This window comes from Artemia sp. Qi Xiang Cuo, chromosome 3 (assembly GCF_049724085.1).
Source record: "Artemia sp. Qi Xiang Cuo chromosome 3, ASM4972408v1, whole genome shotgun sequence".
NCBI lineage: Eukaryota > Metazoa > Arthropoda > Branchiopoda > Anostraca > Artemiidae > Artemia > Artemia sp. Qi Xiang Cuo.
In genome coordinates, this window is record NC_142796.1 from 89,479,924 (window position 1) to 89,504,530 (window position 24,607).

A 24,607-nucleotide genomic window follows, 5' to 3' on the forward strand; every position below is an offset into this window, starting at 1 on the left:
AATGCCTCTTCAGCCATGAAAAAGGGAAGGAAAATAAAATGTTTTTGACTTTCTCTAAGAATCAAAAAACATATCACATGAACGATATGATTTCTTTAAGAAAATATACATTTTTAATTAAATTTCATCAATATAATAATCATTTAAGCACTTAGTTACTCAACCAATGACTCCAAATCCAAATTTTGAAGTTCCTCCCGTTGCTGCTGGCATGTGTCGAGCGACCGGAATTGGAGCAACTGGGTGGGCAAAAGCAACTGGGGCAACAGGCATTGGAGCCATTGGAACAGGCATCATTGGTACCGGTGCAAAAGGAGCGCGCATTACAGGGTGATGGTGGTGAAGCGGGTGATGGAAATTACCAACTTTTTTAACTGCCAAAAAGACGCCAGAGGTTTGTGAAGTCATTGCGATAACAGCAAGGGCAAAAGCTATAACCTGGAATAAAAAAAAATATTGTAAAAAAAGCAATAAAAAGTAGTACTATTTTTGCTGACTAACTCATCGTAGGTAGCTTTCCGAGGCTACCACAGCTGCGCACACTCCTTCTCAACTTCACATTAATCATAAATAAATGCTTTATTCCCTCCCACGGAATTTTTTATATAGCTTTTTCTACCGCATTTGAGGATGAAAATCTTAGATCTTCAGGATCTTCCTCAAAGTTTTATGTATATTTTGCATATAATATACCTTTTTTACGAAAATAATCCCTGAAATAGACCCCGAGTCCATTTCCTGTTTTAAGCATAGTCCATATTATTTAAACAACTATGGAGTTATCGATTTTGGAAGTTTTTTACCAGATAAAAAACGATTAAAGAATAGGAATAAAAAACGTAAAAAACATATGTTATAAATTCAAAATTTTAAAAATAATTTTATATGCATTTGTTAAATGCTCGATATCTCGAGGGTCAAGCTTCCATCTGCCTCCACCGTACGTGACTATAATGCATATTCAAAGACTCTTGGCAACTTTTTAAAACTTGTAAAAATACTTCCTTCTAAAAATAGAGGCAAATCAATGATTATAATCAATGATTCTGCCCTTTAACTGGTTGCATATAAAAACTGAATAACAGGAAATACCTTATTATATTCTAGACCATGTTCTCTCATCATCTAGCCCATATTCTGGTAAAAATTCTGCCAAACTCATCTTCTAGTCCATATACTGGTAAAAATTCTTTAATATGAAGCTAAATATAATTGTAAACAATTTAAAAGAAGTATATCACCAAGTACGCCCTTGAACTGTTAAAAATTATTTAAGTCAATGTTAAAACTGAAATTTTTATGAAAAATGTCTATTATGTTTATATTAGATCCATATCTTTCACTAATCGATAAAAAAGAACCTTTTTAAGCTCAATTTTTTAAAATAAATTCATTGAATTAATGTTAATTAAACAATTTCTGCTATATTTTTCATACAATTTACCACATTTGTATTCACCTCCTTTCGCTTATTGAAATTAATAAAAAAAAAGTTTTCCGAAGGAAGTACAGAGCGAAGTTGTAACTTAAAATGAATAAAATTATTACTTCACAGACTATCTAATATATATCAGTAAAACTATTGCAAATAAGTCAACTAGTGATATATCCCTATGTTTGTAGGATTACAGAAAATTAGCACTTTACTGAAAACACAAAGAAAAACAGGCGGTTTGGTACGGTAAAAGTGAACCATTTAAGGACAATTTTCACGATATAGAAGTAAAGCATTTTTAGATTTTTGCTTTATTTTTTATTTTTTTCGTTTAATTTGGCACCACTTCTGCACAATGAGCTCAGTCTAATGATTGGGTTTCGTTTTGGTTCTGAAAGGAAATTTCATGATTATTTTGTAGACAAGTTCGAAGCAAAGGGATCTTATTAATATTAGGACTACAGACTCGCTTTAGAATTTGAATCATAACTTAAAAAATCTCCGTTTTATAGAGAGAAATAACTGGATTTCCAGAGTTCATATTACGGTTGATATGTTCCTCATTTCGAGGAATACTAGGTGAGACCAAGATGTTACCTAATAAATCAATCCGTTATTTTATATGCTGTTTAATGACTGTAAACCTATTATTTTTATGCCTAAGTTTTTAAGATAATTTTAATTCTATACTGAAAGTTACTGATATCACAGCTACTGTAGGACTAAGAAAAGCGTTATAGATTAGTTTGTTGTTTTGAGGCTGCGTATTTACTTTTGACTTCTAAATCAATATTCCTATTTTTATACTTTGAATTTTTGGCTTTTGAGTTTTTAGTAAAGTGCTAGTTTTCTGTAATCCTACAAACATAAGGAAATATTACCAGTTGATTTATTTACATTAGTTTTATTGATATGTTAGATATTCTGTGAAGTAATAATTTTTGTTCGTTTCAAGTTTCAACTTCGCTCTTTACTTCTTCAAACTTAATTTTTTTTAAATTAATCTATGCTCGTTTTTGATTGAAATTCAATTTAGAAACACTACTATGACTTTTTTTATTTGTACGGAATAATTCCTGTTCGTTTTATGTTTTAATGTTGGTCCTTAGTTTCAGTTGAAAGCTTATGTTTTATATATTTTCTAATCACCTCCAATCTAGGGAGGTGATTTCTAATCACCTCTACCCTTATTAAGGAGCTGAACTAAGAAGCCGTGTGACAAGAGTTGAAGGAAAAAAATAAGTTTAGAGCGAAAAAAACATAGTGTGGTTCCTTTTTGTAGAAAAAGAAATAAATCTTTAATTTTTTGTTTTAAAAAATCAAATTTAGTCACACTTAAGAAAGTAGCTCCAGGCGAGTAGCTTCGACACAAAAGGTTAACTGAGCGGACAGGTTTGTATATCGACATGCTTACGGAAAATTTTGCAAGCTCAACAGAAATTTGCCTTTAGGCTTAGGCATTTATTTGACCTGTCAGTAGATAAAAAGCCACTCATTACTCAGAAATGAATGGAGATTTCAATAAAAGACCATTTCAAGGAGGCACACTTTTGCCTCTATAAAGAGGCGACCCACCACAATGTTAAGTGACTTCAGGTCCTAGAGGTCGCAGAGAGACGGCGGTAATTACATTTTGTAGCCCAAGCTCAAACTAAGAAACTTGCAAAATTTAATCCTCCTCCGACTTTATCTTCATGGGGTAAACTGGGCCGGAAGTTTGGACCCTCCCACCACAGCCCCCTTTAACGTTGTCCGATTGGGCTGAAATTTAGAGGTTAAGCTTTCCTAGGGCCCGGGAGCTTATCCTCGAAATTTCACCTCAATCCGATCACTCCTTCCCTGTTTTCAAAAAACCAAATATAGCCACTTAAAATTTATATTTTTTTTTTCTTAGCCACGCCTACAGGCCATAGTTGGCAACGGATCCGGGTGAATGAGGACTCATTCGAAGCAGAATTTGACCTGTTAGGGTCTTTTGATATTTTCAGACTGAAAAAATTATCCCCCGAATTTACATTTACGAAAAACCTTGTTTTCCTATATTAGCCCATGTTAATTTTTCCCACCACAACCCCCCTTTAACGTTGTCTGATCGGGCTGAAATTTAGAGGATAAGTTTTCCTGGGGCCTGGGAGCTTATCCTCAAAATTTCAACTCAATCTGATCACTCCACTCCTGTTTTCCAAAAACCAAATATCGAGTTTCTTGGGAATTGGCATGCGTCAAAAATAGCTTCCATTTACTAAAAAACAATTATTAGTGTGACAGCTGGGTCGATCGGTTGACATGCCAGACGCCCAGGTGGAAAACCCGTAGGCAAGTTACTGCCTGAGCAAATTTTTTATATGCTGAATTTAAACTTTAAAAAAAAACTCAGTTTCTTCTTAAAATTATTTGAAAAAAATTACGTTTTCTAAAGAGTTAAAGAGGCTGAGTTATAAGGTCAACCCTTGAGTAATAAACTGTACAAAAACGTGCAGAAATTATTTGAAAAAAACTGCGTTTTCTAAAGAGTTAAAGAGGCTGAGTTACAAGGTCGAACCTTAAAACGTACAGGGATTAGGAGGCACAGTTGGGGGGCTGGTGCCCCCCAAACCCCCGCTTTCGCAGCCTGTAAATAAATAAAAAAGTTTTTTAAAGTGAAAGTAAGGAGCGACATTCAATCTTAAAACGATCAGAAATTATTCCGTATATGAAAGGGGCTGTGCCCTCCTCAACGCCTCGCTCTTTACGCTAAAGTTTTTATTGTTTAAAAAAAAGAGTTGTGAGAAAGTCAAACTTTAGCGTAAAGAGCGAGGCGTTGAGGCGGGCACAGCCCCTTTCATATACAGAATAATTTCTGATCGCTTTAAGATTTAATGTCGCTCCTTACTTTCAATTTAAAAAACTTTTTTTATTTATTTACAGGCTGCGAAAGCGGGGGGTTTGGGGGCGGCAACCCCCAACTGTGCCTCCTAATCCCTGTACGTTTTAAGGTTCGACCTTGTAACTCAGCCTCTTTAACTCTTTAGAAAACGCAGTTTTTTTCAAATAATCTTTTGTAGGCACGATAAATGGTAGTATAAACTAAGTTTGTTTTCATTTCAAAAATTCTGGAAAGAATTACCTGAATTCTCCTACAGAACTGTTTTCATTTGTCTTTCTTCTTTTGATGCACAATCTTACGAATGAGAGAGAATTTTACGGTGGAATTGTCTATTAAATAATTTGAATAAGGAACTATAACAATAAGTAATCCTTCTTTTAATATACAACTTTGAGTGGTTCCAGAACCTCATGCATACAGTTCTCCATCCACTAAGTGGCAAGGGGTCGGGGTCAGGGGTGAAATTTGCTATAAGGCAGGGGGGCAACTTTCCCTCCCAGACCTCAGTTTTTCTCCACACCCCAGTTTCTCCTCCCTCCCAGCTGAAGTTTAGTTTCTCCAAGAGTGTTGTCAAAACTAAAATAAGCCTTCATAATTCAAGCATCCACAGAAACAGGTCAGTTTTCTTTAGTACATCTTTGCCTTTTTTTATTGCTATAAAGCTGGTTTTCTGTTTTCTCAGTCATTTTCACCTGATTTGAGAAAATTGGCTCCAATTTTGACCCCCCCCCCCATAGGATTTTGACAAAATTACGCCCCTCGTTGGGATATGGATTTAGTGATCTACTAAGAATATTGTCGCAAACAATGAACTGGATGACATTCCCTTTTGAATCAAAATGCTTGAATAAATACCTTCCTGGGACATGCTTTAACAAATGAGTGCATCACATCTACAAAAACAGTGAAGCAGCAGTTTTACCGACCCCTGCCATGATATTACAAGTGGCCAGTTTTCCATTTTGGCTAAAAAAGAGCATCAAAATACTCACATGATATAATTATACCGAAATCTCAATCTAGGTCGGTAAATTATCGACGTCTAGGACAACGCCTTTATCGACTCGTGCAGTGATTTTAAGCATCGTATTCGAAACAGACATTATGCTAATTTGTTTGTAAAAAACAGTCGGTAAAATCCCTTTCTCCTTCCCCCCATTTTTTGTAAGCCCCTAGGATGCTAGATATACTAAATAAATCTTTATTAATACACATTAATAAATATCCATGTTTAAACTCGGTGCGTTTGATTTAAAATCCTAGAATTAGTGTTGGTTGTTTAATGTTTAAAATGTTTCAGACGAATCAAAGAGATAATCCCAAGATTGCGGAGGGAGGGTTGATGGCCTGTCCCCCCAGTACTCTCCTGAATGGATGTCACATTGCTCGATAAATAGGAAAGGCGGGGGCACACAATCGTTTTACTGATTTGCCCATTTTTGAGGGTCTTAGCCATTTAATATTTTATATGAATGTTTAAAAAAAATACGATTTTGATCCTTACTGAATGAACCAAAAAGGAAAATAATTTTTAACTAAAATGATTTATTGATTGATTTATTCGAAAAACAATTTTTTAAGCTTTTGATAAATATGCGTCTTGAACAACGAGTTTCTCCTGAAATGGGAAGGTTTTGACGTACATAAAATGATTAGCCATCCAGAGTCTATAAAAGGGGCGAAGGGGTAAAAAAATTTGCACCCCAGCCTTTTCTGTTTATCGATATATGTGCCATCCACTCAGGCTAGAGCAGGGACGGATCCAGGATTTTTTATATGGGGGGAGGGGCCAAAATATGTTGATGCGATAAACTTGCGTTAGGAGAAAGTTTATTTAACGCAAACTTGCGTTAATTAAGTAAATTACACTGCTTTAGACTACGCTAGGGGGGAGGGGCGCCCCCTGGATTCGCCACTGGGCTAGAGGTGCAAATTCATGATATGAGGACACCCAAAAAGGTAATCTTGTTATAATTTAGAAGGTTATTTTTTGCCCTACAACCCTCATTGGTGCTCCTAACTTGGGAAAGTACGAAGTCTTTTGCACCCCCCCCCCCCATCCAAAATCTTGCATATATGCGTGTCATTGACTTTTTTAGATCCGATTTTTAATAACTTTTTTCTGGAGTAAATCATTTATTTTAAATAATCCAATTAAAATTTATTTTATTATATAGTGTAACGGTCCTCCATCCCGAAAAAAATCTCAAAAGATATCCATATTTTGTACTTACTTTGACAGATGCCATTTTGTCTTTTGTTGATGTTGCTTAACTGATTATAAACTAACAACTGATACTGATTGTCCTTGTTCTTTCTATTTTATGCCATGCTAAATTTCACACTGCATTAATTATAGATAGGAAACAATCCCTGAATTTAATTTGAATACGATATTTGTTTATATCCATGGTGAGGCACATTTTTTCATAAATTCTTGGTAAAATTTGATCCTTTTGATTCTTGGTATAGAAAAAAGAACGAAAGGAAAAAGATGAGGAAAAAGATGTTTAAAATTCAAAGTTTAAAATTCTAAATTTGTCGCTAATCGTGATAAGTATAAATGAAGTGCCTTGGGTTGGCTGTATCTACTTTCTCTGGTTTGTCAATTCTCTTACCCCCTTTTTAAGTACTAATGACAACAAAATAAATGCGTTCCCCTCAGGATCCACCTTTGGTCTATTCATGTCTGAAAACTCTAAAAAGATTCTCTAAAAATTTTCTTTTGGCTGTATAAAATTATAAAGTTTTCAGGGCTGTTTTACATTTCCGTCAGTGTTGCCACATTTAACCGTGAAAATAAATAAGCAAAATTGTTTAGTGAAATTTGACGACCCTTATTGTCCGTAAAAATTCAAATATGATCAATCTGTTGATTCCCAAAGATAACTAAACCTTCAAAGAAAAGTCACACCTTCTTAAAGTGTGTTGTGCTATAATTTTTTAGCTTATTTTTTGCATGTTGTTCACCCACGTGTCTTTTTTGAATTAAACGCTGGGTACCACCTAAAACTGCGTAACTGCATGTGGAGGTATTTTTCATTATAAATTAAATTCCTAATTTTTGAATTTACTAAAATATATATGGTTGAGTAAATTTTCACTTAAAGAATTGAAATAATCAGATTTAATTTTCACTGTCCTTTGTACTTCAAGAAAGAATTATGTGAAGCAAATTCAATCAGTTTATTTTAGATATTTTAAATTTTACTTAAATCTCTTCTCTTGGCGAAACTCAATAACAGCCAAAACTGCCATTTTTTAAATTTCCATTATTTATTTATATTTAGATTATTATATTGAAATTATTTATATTTGGATTGATTTTTTGTATCATTTATATTTTGGATTTATTATAGAATTTACACCATTTAGTATAATACTTTATAAATTACCTCAAGAAATGCATACATGAGTAACCAGAAAATAATCAGACCTACTTTGAAATGGAAACAAGATCGGTCAAACTGAAGTGATTTATATAAAAATTGTTTTAGCATTCCCGTAATTTGTTAAATTTTTAACTGAGTACACACGCACGTAACCCACAGTAACCTTAGTTCTACAAGCACTAACAAGGGACGGGCATTTTTAAATGAACTTATCTACGGGAAATTAATTACTGTTATTACTACTATATTTGAAGTTCTGAAACAGAGAAAGAAGTGTTGTAATTATTTCGATTTTACTGTATTGAAAAATACAAATCTGCTCATTATGAAGGAATCTACTACGGAGGAGGGGGAGAGACTCAAAGCTATTTAATTAACTCTAAAACAGTTATACTGAACAAAATCTTGTTGTGTATAAATTATCTGAACAGAACAATAAAATTGACATTTGAAGTGTGATTGCCTGAAGCCCTCCCCCCCCCCGTCTTTGTGCACATATTGCTTCATATATTCTCAGACGATTATCATTCCTTTTTACTTTGTTCGTATGCAAAAACCATAAGCAACTTTTGTTATCCTTATTTTCTCATTTTAAGGGAAAGAAGCTTTCTTTGTTAGGAAATTCGCTGCGTTTTGACGTGACAGCCTCTGAATCGTTTGGAAGGCTGCTTAGTATATGCTCAGTGGTAAAGTTACGTCACGTTAAGCTTGAAAATGCAGCAGTGTGCACCAAGGGTAACGTTCAAGGGTAACGTCCAAGAGTAACGAGCATATATAAAAACAGATAAAAGCAGTAAGATCGTTAAATGTAGCAAGAGGAAGCACAGAACACCGAAGAGTGAACACTTACGGAAAATACTAAAACGAGGCCAGTAAGTACAAAACTAACGTAAAATTAATAAAATCATTATAATTATCCCATGAACTCACCGCATTCATCATAGCGGAACTATTCAAAAATTAGAAATATGGAATGGAGACGGAGATTCATGCTCTGGCTTTCTAGGAAAGTTGATTAATTTATTTCTAATATTAACTCATTTTTTATTATAAATAAAAATTATATTTTGTTGCTACTATATCGACTTTTCCATAACATACCGTTAATATAATTAACTTAAAATTCCATGTAGTACTCGAGTCTTCTTGGCACTGCCTACGGTACGGACTAAATTTGCTCTGTTAGGTTAAATAACATAAAGTAAAGCCTTAAATTATGCTAGTGTGACACACTGCCATATCGGGGGGTGGGGGGGTAAGAAAGAGTAGCGACTATCCTTGTTTCTGTGTGCAAAATCTGTTTACATGTTGTTTTGTTACTTTTATACGAGTCAGCTAAAAATTTGTCGGGAGGGGGGGGGGAGGGAAAACTGGTTAACCAACCTGGATACAGCCATGGTCGTAGGTTCTACGGTTATAGTGTGAAAGCACCATAAGGATCTGAATTGCATACGAGTCTTTTTCAGTTTTAACTTTTTGTGGTTATTTTTTAACTTTACTCGACAATTAAGAAAAATATACTATGATTTAAATGTACCTGAATTCTCTGAAAGCACCACCCCTTCAAAAGAAGAAGATCCGTCCCTAAAAAATATCATCCAAAATCCCTAAAAAGGTCAAAAAAGGCAAAACTACCAAAATAATAGGCTGTGTATTTCAAGCTGCATATCAACGCAGGCTGGGGCCTTACCTGACTTTGATTGGATTATTGTTTTAATTTCTTTGATAAAGCAGCCACATACCTCCCTTTTATATATTTTAACCAAATATAGGGCCTACTTTGAGAAGGTATAAATCAAAACGACGAAAAAAGGTTGGATTGTTGCACAAGGATTTAGCCAGGCCGTCTTAAACTATGAGGGGAACTGTACAAATCTTGGTGTTACGGGGGACCTCATCCCCTCCTTCCAGTGTGAATATCAATCTTTATTATATAGTCTGTCTTGCCACGATTAACATATTATAGCGTGTGTTCTGAGAATGATACATAAACAAAAGAATAAAAAGTGAAATTCAAAGAAGAGATTCGTGTGAAACTCCCCCCCCCCCCGAAAAAAAAGTCTATATTTGGATAGTTACCGGTCACAAAAGCGACTGGTAACCCTAAATTGATGTTCTATTCGAGTTTTCCCTACGTGATAATGGAACGAGCAGTCCTCAAGATATGACTTAAAACAATCGCTGAGAGCCTATCAATTCAAGGGTAAGCATTGTCTTTCACATTGAATAATTTCTTAGAACTCACTTCCTTTCCATTTACAATTAAACTAATACTACTAACAACTCACCGCAGCACCAGGCCGCCTGAGGCGAATACAGCTACGCACGCTCTCCCTCCGTCCCAATCCATTCAAAGCCTCCCTCTTTACACCCTCCCTGGAAGTTCCAATTTCCTTTAAATCTTTCTTTGTGATATCCTCCCACCCCAGACGAGGACAACCTGTTTTCCGTTTAACCCTAGATGGTTGGCCGAAAAGGACAATCTTCGGCAATCTGTCATCCTTCATTCGAAGAACTTGCCCTAGCCATCTCAACCTTTCTGTCATTATAGTCCTGGGAAGCAGTAGTGAGCCGCATTTATCCTACAGCCTAGTGTTTGAGATGCTGTCAGTTAACCGGGTATGCAGAAGAATCCGTAGGCAATTTCTCTGGAAAACATTTAGTAAATCTTTATCCGCTTTTCGGAGCGCCCATACTTCAGAGCCATATTTGACCATTGTCGTCACTGTAGCTTCTAATATTCTAATCTTGGTTTGCAGACTTATCTTCCTATTCTTCCGAACTTTTTTTTAACTATGAAAAAACACCCTGAGCCCTGGTTATTCTACTTTTAACATCGTCACTGCTCCCATCGTCTTTACTAATAATACTACTAAGGTAAGTGAAGCTGACCACCTGATCAATCTTTTCGTTACACAACGTCACCTTTTCATCTTCACTCATTCCTAGCCTTAGCGACTTAGTCTTCTTAATATTAATTTTCAAACCTATTCTAGAACCCTGGACTCCTAAAATCTCTAAAAGTTCATTCATTTCGCTCATTGCCTCCCATTGCTCATTGCTTTTCCTGCGCTCCTTAAGACAGAGTCCATCAAAATGATCCATATGAAGGGGGATAGAACATAACCCTGCTTAACTCCTGATTTAATACAAAACCACCTGCTAACCTCATTTCCTACCTTAATTCCTTAACCGCAGCAGTGTTATTCTCGTACATAACACTAATCACTTTAATGTATTTGTCTGGTATACCATACAAGGATAAGACCTTTGCTAAAGCTCTTCTATCAACAGAATCGAACGTTTGCTCATAATCTATAGAACTAAGGACCAAAGGTGTTTAACAACTAAGGCACTTCTCAATTATTAAACTAAGAGTGAAAATTTGGTCGACAAATTCTCTACTTTTTCTAAAACCGCACTGTTCTTGTCTTAAAACTTTATCTACAGCATCTTTCAGTCTTAAAAGTATTATATTACTAAGTACTTTGCTACCAAAAGAGATCAGACTAATGCCTCGATAATTACGACACTCACTCTTATCACCTTCCTTATACAGTGTTTTAATTGAAGTTTTCCTAAAATTGTTAGGTACTTCCCCTTTTCAAAAATAGTATTTCCATCCTTCAGTATCTCATTTCTAATCTCAAAGGCGCTATATTTAAATAGCTAATTTGCCACCTTATCAACAAATTAGACCTTATTATTTTTGAATCCGCTTAGTATTGTTGCTAATTATTATTCACAAAACAAATCTTTATTTATATGTAACGTATCACAAACTTTTTCATTTTCTTCTATATCTTGTTCTGTAACTATATCTCGGTTAAGCACATTCTCAAAATGTTCCGTCCATCTCTCCTTAACTTTTTCCTCATCGTTAATTGTGGCCCCGTTCCTATCTTTAACTGGTACAAGTCTGGATTGACTACTCCCTCTCAATTTATTAATATGCCAGTACAATATTTTACTATTATACCGTCGAGCTGCATCTTCCAGATCCTCGGCAATTTAATCCATGGCCTCCACTTCACACGATGTTTGTTCTGGGGGGGGGGGCTTGCAAAAAACTCAAAACCCATCAAAAATATGTTTTAATGCATATTTATTACGTTTTACAAGTCGGATAAATATTTCGTGGAGGGTGGGGGAGAGGAGGGGTAAACCCCATAACCCCTCCCCTGAACACGGTCTTGTTATTAACAATAAATGTCCGAATGTCTCGGCGCTCCGTCTGAAAGGCTTTATCAACAGGGGGAAAAAGAAAAATGAACTATCCTAAATTAAAAGAAACATACGAAGAAAAGGAGAAAAAAAACACAAGCTCTATATAGAAATAAAATGAAGACAAAAGAAATGAAAAAACCCACATCTTTATAATATATATTCAATTGTTTGTATATCATAAATGCACAAGGCAACAAAGCAAATAAGAAAGACACTCTCATCATTAGCGTAGCTAGGAATTTATGCTAGGGAGGGGTGCATCAGGTGCATGCCGGTGCAGCCGACTAGCTGATGGAAAGCCACATCATGGTCTCCAAATGCCTTTCTAAACTCTGCAGTAAAGTTCACTCTAGCCTCAATTGTCTCTCTAGCCTCTCTGCGTGCAAGAACTATTTTGCTTTTCAAATTCAAATGTTTTTCAAAGTGCGTGCCAAAGTTCTTGCCGTACTTCGAGGAATTTGACTCAGTCCTAAGAAATTGCCCCTATTCTTGGATGAGAAGTCCTCTTGACGCCCTCTTAAAGGCAAACTCTGACGTACAAGGTTCATTATTATATCCGTGGATTTTAATAAATAATCTTTATTTTCAATAATTTTATGCTCTTGTTGTTTTAGAACTTGCTGGTAGACATCCCCAGTTTTTACAGACATTTGATACGAAACATATTTTTTTGCATATTCGAAATGGGATGAAGAATCGGAAGTTTTTTAGCCGGCTTCGCCTAGTTTCCTTCCAGTTGTTGTAACCGATTCCTGATGTTGGCACACAATTTTGAGTTACTTCAATGAGAACATTGAAGCGACTTCTAATTGAAGTAACTCGCAATGGTGTATATGTTATTGTGAATGTCTGAAATCTGGTTAATGCCGACATTCACTGGTGAATGTCTGAAAATCCATTTTCTCTGCTTGAATTCAATTGGCTTTGCGAATCACCTTTTTCACTCTTATGCAAGCCTTTGATGACAAAATCTAAAGTTAGGTTATGTTAATGAATACATTACGAATATGGCTCGACTAATGAATTACATCCATCATTAAAACTATGTGTATCTTGAACACTATACCTTTATTTTTCAAATCATTGACAACAAATAAACAGAAAACCGCTATAATAATCAAGATGATTGAGAAAAACTAAAGAAGACAAACTAAATATTTAATATATAACAATTTTAATTCCTGGAGACTAGGTTAGTCTTCTGTTAGGTTAGGTTATAAATTTCAGAAATTGGTTAAAAGCCTACCCTAACCTGTCACCATCAAACCTTTCATAAAACGGAAAAAGTTGACTGGCAACGTTGACAATCCAAGGAGAAACAAAGGTATTTCGGACATTCAACGTTGAATATCAAAATTTACCAATTTCGGACATTCATGGTAACATATACAAACACCTATGTGGTGCTCAATCGCGGTAGCATTAATTGTATATATATAGATATTGGTTTGTTTTTTATTTATTAGTTTCAGATTTTGTTTAATTTTAGGTTTTATTGATTATTTTGGATTTTATCTTTGTTCTTCGTCTGTATTTGGCGTAGAAACCGCCTTGTTTTATACAGGTTAAATATCTGCACAGTTTTAGTTCGTCTTTTTCTTCTACAGGCTGTAGTCCCGTTTGTTTCTTCATCTTGAGATGTTTTTTTTATCCCCTACTTTATTTTTGTCTTTTTCTTCTACTGGCTGTAGTCCCATTTGTTCATCTTGAGATATTTTTTCCCCTACTTTGTTTTTGTCTTTTTCTTCTTTTTCTTCTACTGGCTGTAGTCCCGTTTGTTCATCTTGAGATGTTTTTCTTTCCCTACTTTGTTTTTGTCGTTCCTTGCCAGTTTGGCTTTAGATCTTTCAAAAATACAAGGAAATTTTTGCTGCGAATTTGAAGCCCCCCCCCCCCTCGAAAAAATACCCTCCCAAACAAAAATTATGGATAGACACTTGTTATCTAGAATAGATAGAAGTTTCTGATCACTTGGAAATATAAAAGATAAATTATGTGACGGTCTTCTCTTTTCCTAGGAAAAAGAAGCAAGAACCCCAAACCGATTCAACTAGAGGAATTATAGTTTTACCCAAGTCGAAACCCTCGAGCAGTGGGGAAATGACAACTGCAACTAACAGTACACGGATGCAGGTCAATGAAAAGGCCCTTTATGATCCTGACCAACCTTTACCAATGTAAGTATATTCGCGTATTGTCTTCCTAAATATTTTACGTAACGATCTTTTAATTTACCCTATTTTGGCAGTGATAGTTCAAAAAATGTTTTGTATTAAAAAAAAAAAATTGAATAGGTATAAATTTTTGAAATTTATGGAATGAATTTTGAATTTTTTTTCTTTCTTTTTTAATAAGAAAATACAAGTACAGTTGAATTGGAGAAAAATTGAAAGAAAAATATAGTTGAGATTTTAAACATTTTCACTGTGTCTTATTCACGGCCGTTTCCAGGTGGAGGGGGGTTAGGGGGCTTGAATCCCTCTCCCCCCAAATATTTGTTCGACTCGTAAAAAAGTAACAAAAATGAGTAGAAGCAAATTTTTGATGCGTTTTTTAAAGTCTTTTTTGTATCCCCCGCCCTGAAAAAGTCCTGGATACGGCCCTGGTCTCATTTACGCTTCCTGTCTTTCTAAATACGTTATGTATCATAAAGTTTTTGCAATGCAGTTTTTGGCCCAGTTTTAGTCCTATTTATTTTTTTTTGGGTAGGGGGGAGCTCCCTTGGGCCATAGACTTATAGATTTAAGTTCTAGACCAATCAAAATATGCTTTTTGGCTCATTTTAGTGGGCTTTGCCCCCAGTATATATAACTTTTTCTTGTATTAGGGTCGCGTTAATTCAGGAATTCACTGATTTACATTTATAGCCGTTTTAAAAATAAAAAAATTTGGGACGAACTAATATTTTTTCATTTTTCTTTTGTGCTTTGGATTCCTCTTTGCCTAAGGACTCGTAGGTAGCTGATCGAAAAAAATAATGAAGAAAAAATTTGCAAAGAAGAGAAAACGAGGGTAAAACAGCCAGTTAAAAATAGAAAGAAACTGTGCAAATATTTTCGTCAAGACCCCCCCCCCTCGACCGTCTTCAGTGTAGAATTAAAAAAACACAGATAGAAGTCCAAACCTTAAAACTAACACTAGAACTAAAAGAAGAAGAACGTTTCTGTGTAACGGTGAAAGGGTAACTGAAGAGAAAGGTAGCCAGTATGGTCTCAGAAATTATTGATGGAAAAAGAAAGAATAAACTTCATTTCCATTTATATAAACACTTTCCTCAAATCAAAAACTTGTTTCTACATTAGGATTCACCTGGCATAGGGAACTACGGGTGTAATTTTCAAGCTTCTTCGGTACCATTTTTGTGTGATTTTTTTCCTATTTTCTGTGGACTTGTTGATACAACTTTGAGGCTATGCCGACAAAAAAGTGTAATTCTTTTCGTTCCAGCGAAATATTGACATCATGTCGACAAGCCTATGGCTTTCTCCTATTTAGAATAAAATAAATAAATAAAATGTCATATGTATAAATTTCATCATGATGTATAAATTTGAATTAGTGGTAAACTTTATGACAGAAATATGGTAAAAAAAAATATCCTTTCTTAATTTAAATTTGAAAATTTTTTATCGCAGCATCCTGGTGTAAAATCTCTGTAAAAAAAGAAAAGAAAGTATTCTGAACTCCTGACATCTTGAGGTTGCTTTACTGAAAGTACATAATTGACGCAACAAATACAATTAGAAGCAGAAAGCAAGTACCCTGCAGAAAATAAAAGACTAATTTATAAGGGTCTCGATAATCTCATCGGTCACGAACTCAGCAAATTTGAGTATACTATTTTAGTTTTCTCAAAGCCTCTAGTAAAATTAGTTTAGCAACTTCAATAAACTAAAATAATTTTGAAAATGCCTAAAATTTTCATGACAATGTTCGATTTATTTGGTTTATTTTCATAAACGAAAAAGTTTTTCTTAAAAATGCTGTGAAAGACAAAATTTGTTTTCGTAAGAAAGGCAAAAAAGAAAACAAAATTTGTTTTCTTAAAAACAAGATTTATAGTATTTATCTTTAACCTCGCCTTTTCTAAGATTCTCTCATCAACTCCATATTTTAGTTCTGCAACTCCTGGCTCAAGCTCTGGACGACAGGACGTGCCAGGTGTCATTGCAAGTCAAACGGTAGACGCCCAACTCGCCCAGGGTAAGCCTGCGTGGTATAGTCCTTATTCAAAGAGGTAAAAAATTAATCCTTTTTTAAGATTATTTTTTTTTTTAGCTTTAATTTCTTTAATCTGCACTGTCTAACAGAAAAAGAAAACAATTTTGGCATTTTATAAAGAGAAATTTTGTCTTTTGCGAAACTCCGTTGAGTGAAATTGTATCCAAGTCATATTTTTAGTTTTGTTTTTAAATTTTTAAGCTTTGATGTCAATCGGTCAAACTAACACAGTAAAGCAAAAAACAAGAAGAACGTAATTCTAATCTAATTACGTTCTAAGATCAAACTCTTTGTACGTGACGCTTGACGAAAAACTAATAAAATTGAAAAAAAACATTAAGATAGTTAAGAAACTAAGAACCATGGTGATTTCCAGCCATCGGAAATGAAAATCACCATCGTTCTTGGTTTCTTAATTATTATTGTTTTATATATATATATATATATATATATATATATATATATATATATATATATATATATATATATATATATATACGAGTCTAATACTTTTTAGTTATTATATCATATTATTATATTGTGATACTATTATTGCTATTATTCTGTAATATAATAGTTTAATATATTGATTAATTTATTAATAAGAAATTAATTAATATATCTATGTAGTTTTTATATTTTATCATATTATTTATATTATATTAGATAGTCATTGTATGATAGCAATCTATAACTCTAATCTAATTTAGTTTAAAAAAGAAAATAACTCTGATAATTTGTAGGGAAATTTTCTCTTATATGAAACTCTCCTAGTTTGCCCCCCCCCTCAATTAGAATTATAATTATAAAAAAGTATGTTTGCTTATAAATTAAAAAATGTTTTCTTAAAAACATGGTTTTAAGAAAAGTAGAGCCCTATTAAACTTAAGACGAGCATCAATAAATTCGTGTAATAATTCAAAGTTAAAACACATAGAAAAATGTAATTAAAGAATAATTGAAACCCGAAATGAACAGAAACCAAAGTGAATAATCACATCAAATGTAAAGATAACAGATTCTGCTATAGATGAAAAACCGAATCCTGAAACAAATAGAAATAAAATAAAACAAACATTCAAAAAACAAACTTAAAATGTACCAAAATTCTGTCAAAATGAATTAAAATCCAACATTTGGTTCTTAAGCATAAATATTTAAAATTACTTTTAATGTTAATCAATGATAAAACTATTCAATTTAAAAACGAAAAAAAAATTAATTTAAAAATTGTTTTCTAAGTTTTTCAAAGAAAAGTAAGATCTGTAATAAAACCTAATATGAGCAGAAATGAAGTCCTATAATAATTTAAAGTTGAAACAGAAATTAATATCAATAAATAAATTATACTCAACCGAGCAGAAAGTTGCAGACTTTCCAGACTTCCAGGAAATATGTTCTAAACGATTAATCTGGTTTTATTAGTCTGATTACTTTTCTTCTGTTTCTTCTTCTTCTTTTTTCTTTCTTTCTTTTTCTTTTCTTTCTTTTCTTTTTTTCTCTCTTTCAAGTTCATTGTCTTCGAATGTACAGAAAATTAAAAGGTTTGTTGATTCGTCAGTTTAAAGTTTTGCTTACACGAGCTAAACAGATTGCCGCAAAGGTTACCAAAGTTCGTTTTAAAGTTGCATTTTTGCATTAATACGATTGCCTGAAAAATAACCAAACGCAAAAGTATTGACGAAAAAAAATCCTTTGAAAATAATCGCAAACTGAAGTCGCAAATGTAATTTGTCTGGAATATTGTTTTTCTTTCATGTATTCTTGGATTTTTTTTTTTCAATTTTTTGCAATTTTTGAAATTTCAAGTCAGGCAATTTTTTTCTTTTGAGTTGTTGATGCTTTTATAAATATAAACGCTGCTGTTTGATCCCTGTATCGACTTTAGTTAAACGGAAATCATAGTCAAACCTTTCAGAGGGTTTGAAAAGGGTAGGGGGGACGGAGACAAACCACTTTTATTTATAGTAGCTCCTACTCTGAAACCTTGATTGCAAGTGCGTCAATTGGGAGGGCGGAAGGGGGCCTATCGCCCTCTTTTCCTCCCTATATTTTATTCTCCCTCCCAGATTAAAAAAAAATACCCTTTCTTTGATATTAATATTGGAAAATACTTTTTTGCATTTCTTATTAACCAAATCAAAAAATATCTAATTTGCTCCCCCCCTAGGTTTTGAAAAATATCACCTCTCCACATTTTAATAAATTGACGCTTCTGCTTGATTATTATCATGATTTTTTTTTATTATTATTTTCCTGCTGTTGATGCCACAACAATTCAAAGCTATATTGCTTGAAACAAAAATAATGTTTGGGAAAGTGCAAACGACGCTCTAGCCTTTGGGGGATTTAAGGGAGTGGTAACCCTAATTACATTTGTTGTAATTATCGTTCGTTTTAAGTTTGATTAATCATTTTTAGTTCTGTTCGTTTTAGGTTAAATTTATTCATTCGTAATAATTAATATTCATTTTGCCGTATTACTTTTTCCTCCGTTGCCATGCTGAATCTTTAAAATGAACTACAAAATTTAGTTGGTTAAACTTGACAACGCTTATTCGTCCATAGAAATTCAGACATTAAGAATCTGTTTATTCCTAAGGAGAACTGCACATTCTTAAGCTGTATTGTGCCTTATATTTCTAGCTTATTTCTTATGATTTTTTACTTGTTTTTTTTTTGACCAGTTTTTACCAGAATTGGAGGGTCTTTTCTCAAAAAATATAGTTCCTGATTTTTTGGAATTTTTTAAGACATATGTGGTTGTGTAACTTTCCACTTAACCAGTTCAAACAATCAGGTTGTATTTTCTTTGTCCTTTATTTTATTATTTCCTTTTTTCATTGTTACTTTAAGCAGTGAAATGATACACTGATGTTTTTTTAACAATTTATTTCTTTTTTCCTTTTTTCTAATTATTCCTATATATAACCTTATTTTATTTTAATCATGCTATTTCTAATTTGTTCTTTGTAATTATATCTAGTTATTCCTTTCAGTTCATTATTGGATAATAGCGTTTAGTACACTCAGGCAGTAGCTAGTTTTATGGAATTAGATGTCGATTCCTTCTCTATCAGGTTTAGCTCATTTTCACTCGTAATTAGGGTTTACCTCGCTACTGTGCTGAGTAGATTGTTCATGACGTAGTCATGACATCATGAACAATGACGTCATCATGAAAAATTAGAGTCATGACGTAGATTGTTCCTTTGAGTACGTATCTAGTTTTTACACTGACTCATCGTGTAGCTTGGATTTAGCTCATTTTTGAATTGAGCGAATACTCAGTTTGTTTCTGCGTCGAGTCACTGAATTTTGCTTAGCTATGAATTTTGCGTTTTGCTTGTTTCTGCGTCGAAACGATATTCTCAACGCAAAAACATCTGTGTCGAATTCTGCAGCTTATGCACTAAATTGTTTTGCATGGAGCCAGGAATTAACTCATTTTTGAACCGTATCATAAAATAACAGAAAATATAAAAAACAACATTGGCCTGCCATCACAAAAAAAAGAAAGAAAAAAAGTCGAGAATGGGATTTTATAAGGCTAAAGAAAACATTTAAACATGTGTAATGAACGTCAGCTTATATAACGTATAGGTTTCAATATTTTAAAACTAATTTTAAAGTCATTAATATAAATGATTGTAAAATGATTTTTACCGGTTGAATCAAGACATTTTCAGATGAAAGCTATAATTTTTGTCCACACTTTCTTATGTTGGCTTTCATCAAACTAACGCTTTTGCTGAAAATTCTTTTCAATATGACTTTCACATCATAGGCAGCGCAATCGCGCTGCCTATGTAAAGAACGATGTTGGCATAATGTATTATTTTTTTTTTTCCATACCAGGGCACTTCGTATCGAAGAAGTTGTCGTATAAACTTCGAAAAGGGCTCATTCGATTGGAAATTGGAGTGGCTAGTGCCCTTTTTTAATAGTCGAAAGTGATTGGAGAGCAACTAGGCCCTCCCCCACGCCCATCATTCCCCCAAACACACCCAATCAAAGTTTTGAGATAGCCATTTTGTTCAGCGTAGTTGATTTCCAGTTAGAAAATATGTTTTTGGGGAGGACATTCCACAACCCTCAGGGCAAGGGGTTTAAGTTATGTCCTGGGGGCTTATAAGAACGATGTTGGCACAATGTATTATTTATTATTATTTTTTCCTTTAAAGCAGGGCACTTCGTATCGAAGAAGTTGTCGCGGAAACTTCGAAAAGGGCTCATTTAATGGGAAATTGGAGTGGCTTGTGCTCTTTTTAATAGTCGAAAGTGATTGGAAGGTAACTAACACCCCTTCCACGCCCACCATTTCCCGAAACCCATCCAATCAAAATTTTGAGATAGGCACTTTGTTCAGTGTAGTTGATTTCAAGATAGAAATTATGTTTTTGAGGAGGACACTCCCCCACAGCCCCCAGGGCAATGGTTGTGAGTTATGCCCTGAGGGCATATAAGGTTTTTATAGAAGGTGATGTCGTAGAAACTTCAAAAAATGCTCATTTGATTGGAAATTCAAAGGGCTAGTGCCCCTTTTAATAGTCAGAGTGATTGGAGGACAACTAACCCCCCTCTTACGCCCACCTTTTCCCCAAACACATCCGATCAAAATTTTTGAGATAGCCATTTTATTCAACGTAGTTTTAAGTTCTGAAAATTATGCGTTTGAGGATGACAAATCCACCACAGCCCACAGGGCAAGGGTTGTAAGTTATTCCCTGAGGGCTTATAAGGTTTTTATAGAAGGCGTTGTCGTAGAAACTTCAAAAAAGGCTCATTCGATTGGAAATTGAATTGGCTAGTGCCTTTTTTAATAGTCGAAAGTGGTTGGAAGCTAATTCCCCTTCCACGCCCACCATTTCCCCAAACACACCCAATAAAAATTTTGAGATAGCCATTTTGTTCCACGCAGTTTAAAGTTCAGGAAATTATACCTTTGAGAGGGACAATCCCCCACAGTCTTCAGGGCAAGGGTTATAATTTATGCCCTGGGTGCATATAAGGTTTTTATTGAAATCTTTGTCGTAGAAACTTGAAAAAGGGCTCATTCGATTGGAAATTCAAAGGCCTAGTGCCTGATTTGAGGGCAATTAAACCCCCTCTCACGCCCACCTTTTCCCCAAACACATCCAATACAAATTTTTAGATAGCCATTTTGTTCAACGTAGTTGAAAGTTTTGGTAATTAGATCTTTAAGGAGGACAGCTCCCCCCCCCACTGCCTTCAGGGCAAGGGTTGTAAGTTATGCCCAAGGGGCATATAAGGTTTTTATAGAAAGCGTTTTAGTTTCAAAAAGGGCTCATTCGACTGGAAATCGAAAGAGCTAGTCCCCTGTTTAATAGTCAAAAGTGTTTGGAAGGCTTGACATTTTTATCAAGGAGGCACACTTGTGCCTCTATAAAGAGGCGACCCACCACAATGTTAAGCGATTTCAGGTCCTAGAGGTCGCAGAGAGACGGCGGTAATTGCATTTTGTAGCCCAAGCTCAAACTAAGAAACTTGCAAAATTTCATCCTCGTCCGACTTTATCTTCATGGGGGAAAGTGGGCCGGAAGTTTCGACCCTCCGACCACATCCCCCCTTTCACGTTGTCCGATTGGTCTAAAATTTAGAGGTTAAGCTTTCCTAGGGCCCGGAAGCTTATCCTCGAAATTTCAGCTCAATCCGATCACTCCTTCCCTGTTTTCAAAAAACCAAATATAGCCACTTAAAATTCATCAGCATTTCTTTTTTTCTCTTATCCACGCCTACAGGCCACAGTTGGCAACTGATCCGGGTGAATGAGGACTCATTCGAAGCAGAATTCGACCTGTTAGGGCCTTTTGATATTTTCAGACCGAAAAAATTATTCCCCGAATTTACATTTACGAAAAACCTCGTTTTCCTATAATAGCCCATGTTAATTTTTCCCACCACAACCCCCCTTTAACGTTGTCTGATCGGGCTGAAATTTAGAGGATAAGCTTTCCTGGGGCCTGGGAGCTTATCCTCGAAATTTCAGCTGAATCTGATCACTCCTTCCAAAAACCAAATATCAAGTTTTGTGGGAATTTGCTTGCGTCGAAAATAGATTCCATTTACTAAAAAACAATTACACTTGTGTCTCTTTAGTCCAGCGATTGATACTTCAGACTGTCAGGCGGAATACTCAGGTTCGATTAACAGTCAAAGCATATTTTTTGTATACTGAATTTAAACTTTAAAAAAGAAACACAGTTTCTTTTTTAAATTATTTGAAAAAAATTACGTTTTCTAAAGAGTTAAAGAGGCTGAGTTACAAGGTCGACCCTTGAAACGTACAGGGATTAGGAGGCACAGTTGGGGGGCTGTTAAAGAGGCTGAGTCAAAAGTTCGAACCTTAAAACGTACAGGGATTAGGAGGTGCAGTTGGGGGGCGGCCCCCCCCCAAACCCCCGCTTTTGTATATGAAAGGGGCTGTGCCCTCCTCAACGCCTCGCTCTTTACACTAAAGTTTGACTTTCTCACAACTCTTTGTTTTAAACAATAAAAAATTTAGCGTAAAGAGCGAGGCGTTGAGTTTATATTGAATTTAAGTATTCAGGAATTAAAAGCCTTAAAACAAGAATGTTTAAGAGTAGGAGGTTTGTGGGGCGGCAGCGTCCCAACTTTAACTCCTGACATGATCAGCTAACAGTTAGTCAAGCAATAATAAGTAATAAACTGTACAAAAACGTGCAGAAATTATTTGAAAAAAACTACGTTTTCTAAAGAGTTAAAGAGGCTGAGTTACAAGGTCGAACCTTAAAACGTACAGGTATTAGGAGGCACAGTTGGGGGGCTGCCGGCCCCAAACCCCCGCTTTCGCAGCCTTTAAATATAAAAAAATTTCTTTAAACTGAAAGTAAGGAGCGACATTAAAACTTAAAACGAACAGAAATTATTCCGTATATGAAAGGGGCTGTGCCCTCCTCAACGCCTCGCTCTTTACGCTAAAGTTTTTATTGTTTAAAAAGAAAGAGTTGTGAGAAAGTCAAACTTTAGCGTAAAGAGCGAGGCGTTGAGGAGGGTACAGCCCCTTTCATATACGGAATAATTTCTGTTCGTTTTAAGTTTTAATGTCGCTCCTTAATTTCAGTTTAAAGAATTTTTTTTTTATATTTAAAGGCTGCGAAAGCGGGGGGTTTGGGGGCCGGTAGCCCCCCAACTGTGCCTCCGAATACCTGTACGTTTTAAGGTTCGACCTTGTAACTCAGCCTCTTTAACTCTTTAGAAAACCTAGTTTTTTTTCAAATAATTTTATAGTAAAGATCGATGTGGGTATAATGTATTATTTTTGTTGTTGTTGTTGTTTAGACCAAGGCACTTAGTATCGAAGGAGTTGTCGTGGGAACTTCAAAAACGACTCATTCGATTGAAAATAGAAAGGGCTGATGCCCTTTTAATAATCGAAAGTGATTGGAGGGCAACTAGTCCCCCTCCCAGCCCACCCTCCCATTTGCCCCTTATGTTTAAAAACTAAATGTTGCCTTAAGATTAAATCAAAATGCACTGTGTTAATGCTAATTCCCAAAAAGGCATCTCAGTAGTATCCCGAGAGCGACTGAGGGTATCATGTTCAAACTTTTGGGGCTACTTCTGCTCTTAAAATTTAACCAAATGAAAATAGCGTAAGTGTATCCAAGCTATCAAAGAAAGAAAACAGATTTTTTTGCGAATGGTATCAAGTTTTCTATTTCAGGTCAACTAGAGGAGGCATGAAACTAAATTAAACACTACTGTTTGTGTCCAGATTTTTAAAAGGGTGTATGTTGTTAAAAATTGCTGATAATTTCCTCCAGCATACAAATACCAGGCCAAACTATAAAGTCTTAAAAAAACGAAAAGATTTAGAGTATTATTTTCTTTTTCTCTGAAAAGACTATGTCAATATAAAATGAACAGAAATTAATTTAAAAAAAACTGTTTCCGCAAAATAAGTTTTTCAAAAAGAAGTAAAGAACTCCATTAAACAAGAAATGAGCAAAAATAAAATAAAATAATCTAACAAGCGTGAAACTACCACTAATCAGCATCGATAAATAAATGAAACCCAAAACGAACAGAAATTACAATAAATAACCGAGTCAAACTCAAAACGAGCAGAAGTTAACGTAAGTTGGGCTCAAAACCCATACGCCTTCCCAAGGCCAGAACAAAATTTGCACTTTACTGAAAAAAATACAAATGAATACGCATCGTCAGTTTAATATACATATACTGATATTTAGTAATCAAAATGTTAATAGTATTAGATTTATCAAAGCTATAAAAGTAAAAACACGAAATTCTACGGTCTAAAAAATCTTGTATTTTCGTTGGCCTTATAAAATGCCTTGCTCGCTTTTCTTTTCTTTTGTTTTTTTTTTAAAGAAAAAAAAAACAAAAACAAAGAAAAAACGCTCATTATCACGTTTTACCATTTCAGACATCAGGTCGGAATCGAAGGGAAAGGTTCAA

At 34.6% G+C, this 24,607-nt stretch overlaps 1 protein-coding gene and 1 long non-coding RNA gene across 4 annotated transcripts in view; one reads left to right on the top strand and one right to left on the bottom strand.

The window, feature by feature from the left end:
• The window catches only part of LOC148954724 (uncharacterized), a 150,592-nt gene that overhangs the window by 90,474 nt on the left and 35,511 nt on the right, over positions 1-24,607 (top strand). For all 3 annotated transcript variants that reach the window (XM_089086711.1, XM_089086712.1, XM_089086713.1), the window contains exons 7-8: positions 13,939-14,097; positions 16,038-16,157. In XM_089086711.1, coding sequence (XP_088942837.1) covers positions 13,939-14,097; positions 16,038-16,157 — 279 coding nt within the window. The remainder of the gene's footprint in view (positions 1-13,938; positions 14,098-16,037; positions 16,158-24,607) is intronic.
• LOC148954726 (uncharacterized) lies at positions 91-6,644 on the bottom strand. The gene is made up of 2 exons (XR_016141587.1): positions 6,536-6,644; positions 91-438 (listed from the first exon to the last, which is right to left on the bottom strand). It is a non-coding gene; the product is annotated as an uncharacterized LOC148954726 (long non-coding RNA).